This window comes from Bison bison, unplaced genomic scaffold (assembly GCF_000754665.1).
Source record: "Bison bison bison isolate TAMUID 2011002044 unplaced genomic scaffold, Bison_UMD1.0 scf7180017864180, whole genome shotgun sequence".
NCBI lineage: Eukaryota > Metazoa > Chordata > Mammalia > Artiodactyla > Bovidae > Bison > Bison bison.
Window position 1 is genome coordinate 8679795 of NW_011494752.1, and position 3232 is coordinate 8683026.

At 58.4% G+C, this 3232-nt stretch overlaps 1 protein-coding gene across 1 annotated transcript in view; it reads right to left on the reverse strand.

The window, feature by feature from the left end:
* TOM1L2 (target of myb1-like 2 (chicken)) overlaps positions 1–3232 on the reverse strand; it is a 74837-nt gene that overhangs the window by 8557 nt on the left and 63048 nt on the right. The window contains exon 13 of the mRNA XM_010843166.1: positions 1634–1696. Coding sequence (XP_010841468.1) covers positions 1634–1696 — 63 coding nt within the window. The remainder of the gene's footprint in view (positions 1–1633; positions 1697–3232) is intronic.

Here is a 3232-nt window from a genome sequence, read left to right on the forward strand (position 1 = left end):
AAGCCCGGAGAGGCAGAAACACCCTGAAGCCGGATGGGGCACCTACACTGCCTCCCCCACCCCCCAGGCAAGCTGCACCAGAAGGTTCTCAGGGCCTCTCCTCCCCACAGGGAAACCTACGCTGTTTCCAATGAGGCCGGAGCCAGTGGTGCACTCAAGGGTGATATCCCACTCAAGGGTGACATCCAGGGGCTGTGGACCCTCCTGACAGCCCGCCCTGCACCTCCTCACCACCACCTACAAGCCCTTGGTCTCACTCAAAAGTACAAAAAGTTTCCAAGCAAAGAATTTGTACTCAGGCAGTTTGGAAAGACTTGGGTTTCTACACTATGGGAAATAAGGCAAAGCAATTAATATACATTGTTTAAAAAAAAAGAACAAACACACTGCAATCAGACAGGTGAGATGCAAGGTTAGTTGTTAGCCTGGCTTATTTCTGAAGTCGGAGCCTGGAGCTCTAGGTGGGGCCAGGCAGGGGCGGCGCCACCACTGGCTGCCGAGCCACACCGCGCGTTGTGGGCAGTATCCTTTTTTGCAGGATTAACAGGTCCAAGGACACACTATGGATCCTCCCAATTTGGACAATGGAGGGAATATGCTTTAAGGAGTCCTGCTCTAAGGCCACTCACACGTATGGGGTGGAGCCCCAGCCTGCCCCAAAGAAGCAGACGAGGGCCTGGCTGGCCTGTGTCTCTAAGGTTGGCACTGGGCCTGGGGCAGCAAGCAGGGCTGTGGAGCAGTGGGCGATAACCCCAAATGTGGCTGGGCCCAGTCACCGGCTCCAAGCTGGATGGGCAGACATCCTGGCCTGGGCTGTAGCGGCCCTGCCACACCTGGCTCTGCCAGGAGACCTTGTGCCACTCACAGGCCCAGGCATGCTGGCCCAGCCTGAACAGCCCTCCACTGGCCCATCCTGGCCCGGGCCCTAGGAGTCAGTCCCGCTTCCTCCTGGAGTGTCCAGCGTCTCCCGCTCTGGTCCCATGACCCACAGACCTCTGGTTTCCATGGCAGAGGCAGGTAGCCACGTGGTGGCTCCGTGAGAGGTAAGCTGCTCTCTGCCCGGCAGGCAGGCTGGAGCAGGAGACCCCTCTGTGCACAGACTTGGGCCACTTGATCACAAGGCAGGAGGGACTCTCCCAGGCTTTGGCCGTGGACGCCCTACTTCCCAGGGCTGACTGACTGTGTGATCCCAGTGCCCTGGCCCTGGACTCCTCTTGTTCTGTTCCTGTTGTGTCTGTGTTTCGTCAGGGGCTGCAGACCTTTCTGGGGGACACGGTGGGCACAGACCCCACTGGCTGAGGACGGCCTCATTCACAGCAGGGGGCCCCCCACCCCCAGGCAGAGGCCACAGGACTCGTACTCATCCTACAAAGTGAATACTGCCCAGAGCTCCAGGGACAGTGAAGGGGGAAGGGCCCTCCTCTCACTCCTGCAAACGCCCGAGCTCAGCAGAAAACCAGAGCTGTGTTTCTGGGGCTGGAAGTCTGTGGCTTAAGGAGACAGACAGGAGGGTGAGACTGGGCACCCGCCGGGGTGGGGGGTGGCCCTGGACTGTCCGACTCACAGGGGCTCAGCAGGCGACAGAGGGAAGTGCTGGGGGCACAGGGGATCAGCGCGGTTGATGACCGCTCACCATTCCTTGGGCTATGAGCCAGCTGTCTATGGGCTCCAGGGCGGAGTCCCCACCTTTACCTCTCTTCGGGGTCGAGGACAGAAACGTCCCAGAAAGGAAAGTCACAGCGAGACCCGTGGTAAAGAAGGCAAGAGCCGGTGTCATGGAAACAGAGAAGCTAAGTCACCGAGGAGCTGGACCCAGCACCCCACGCCCTCCCAAACACCCCTTGACTCCTGCATAAAAGAAGGAGTTAAGTACAGGGGATCCCAACAGGGCAGGGCATGCTCAAGCCCTGTCCCCACCCCAGGAAACCTCTTGAGGCCAGCGGGGATGCCCTCCCGCCTGGGACTCTTGGGGTCACCAAGGGGCGACGTCACAGAAGCAGCTGTGGCATAATCATTTCTATTTCTTCTCATTTCTGCTTTTTTCCTCTTTTTCCCCTTTCAGTTACCTGTGTGTTTCTTTTCCAACTCTTAACGAGAATGCTGAATTTGCCTTTTTACATAGTAAAAGTATTTAAAGTTAAGACTCCTGATTTGGATGTACTGTGGAGGTGCAGTTACACAATTTTTCCCCTTTTATTGTGCTCTTAACTTTACCCTTGGCCCAGTTTTCATTTCCAGGTCAGCACTGTTTAGGATATGAACAACAAAACCTGAAGTACAGGCCTGAAGATGCATGTAAGTGCGTGTGTGGACGGACACACCCACGGACACAGACATACAGACACACACAGAGACAGGGATACCCACACACAGACACACAAACTCACAGACACACAGACGTGGACATGCACAGACAGGCATATGCCCCCCACAGTCGTGCACACACACACACACACACACACACGCTGTCCACAGGAACCCTGCTCCCACACCCTCCACTGAGCAGGACACATGGGGAGCAGACTGTCTCCCGCAAGTGAAGATGCTGACGAGAGAGAGGCAGCCAGGCCAGGCACCCGCCCGCCTAGGGTGAAGGGTGAGAAGCTGGCCACGTTCCTGAGCTTGAGCCTCGGGCACTGGCATTGGGACACATCTGGGCCAGGTGGGGCAGGCCTGAAGGCAGAGAGGGAAGCTGACCAGGCCAGCTTGGCTGGGGGGGCCAGGGGAGGGGCCTCACTGGCCCCCTGTGCCCTGAGTTACAGGGAGGCATCTCAGCAACAGGAGACACTGGACCATGACCACCAGAGCACACAGCAGAGCTAGCCTCAGGGGTCTGAGGGGGCAGGGCACTGAGAGCCACAGCCGAGCTGGCTCTCTGGTGCCCCCTAGTGGCCGGTGAGGAGAGACACATGACTCTCACCGAGCTGCCTAAACCAGAGGGGACCAGGGGAGCAGCTTTCCTGCAGACAGCAGGCCACAGCACTGCTGCCTGCTCGGGCCACATGGATGGGGCTGCAGGAGGCCAGGGGCTGACGCTGAGGAAGTGCTGCCCCTTGCTAGCCCAGGCCAGGTGTGGGTAGCTGTTCTGGGGCTACAGTTCACCCCACATGCATTCGTTCACTCACAGCCACTCATTTCTCAGTTAGGCAGAATGAGCCATCACAGCATCTGGGGCCCCAACAACCCGACCTCCACTCTCAGCGCTGCCCATCCCCCTGCAGCCCAGCTCCCC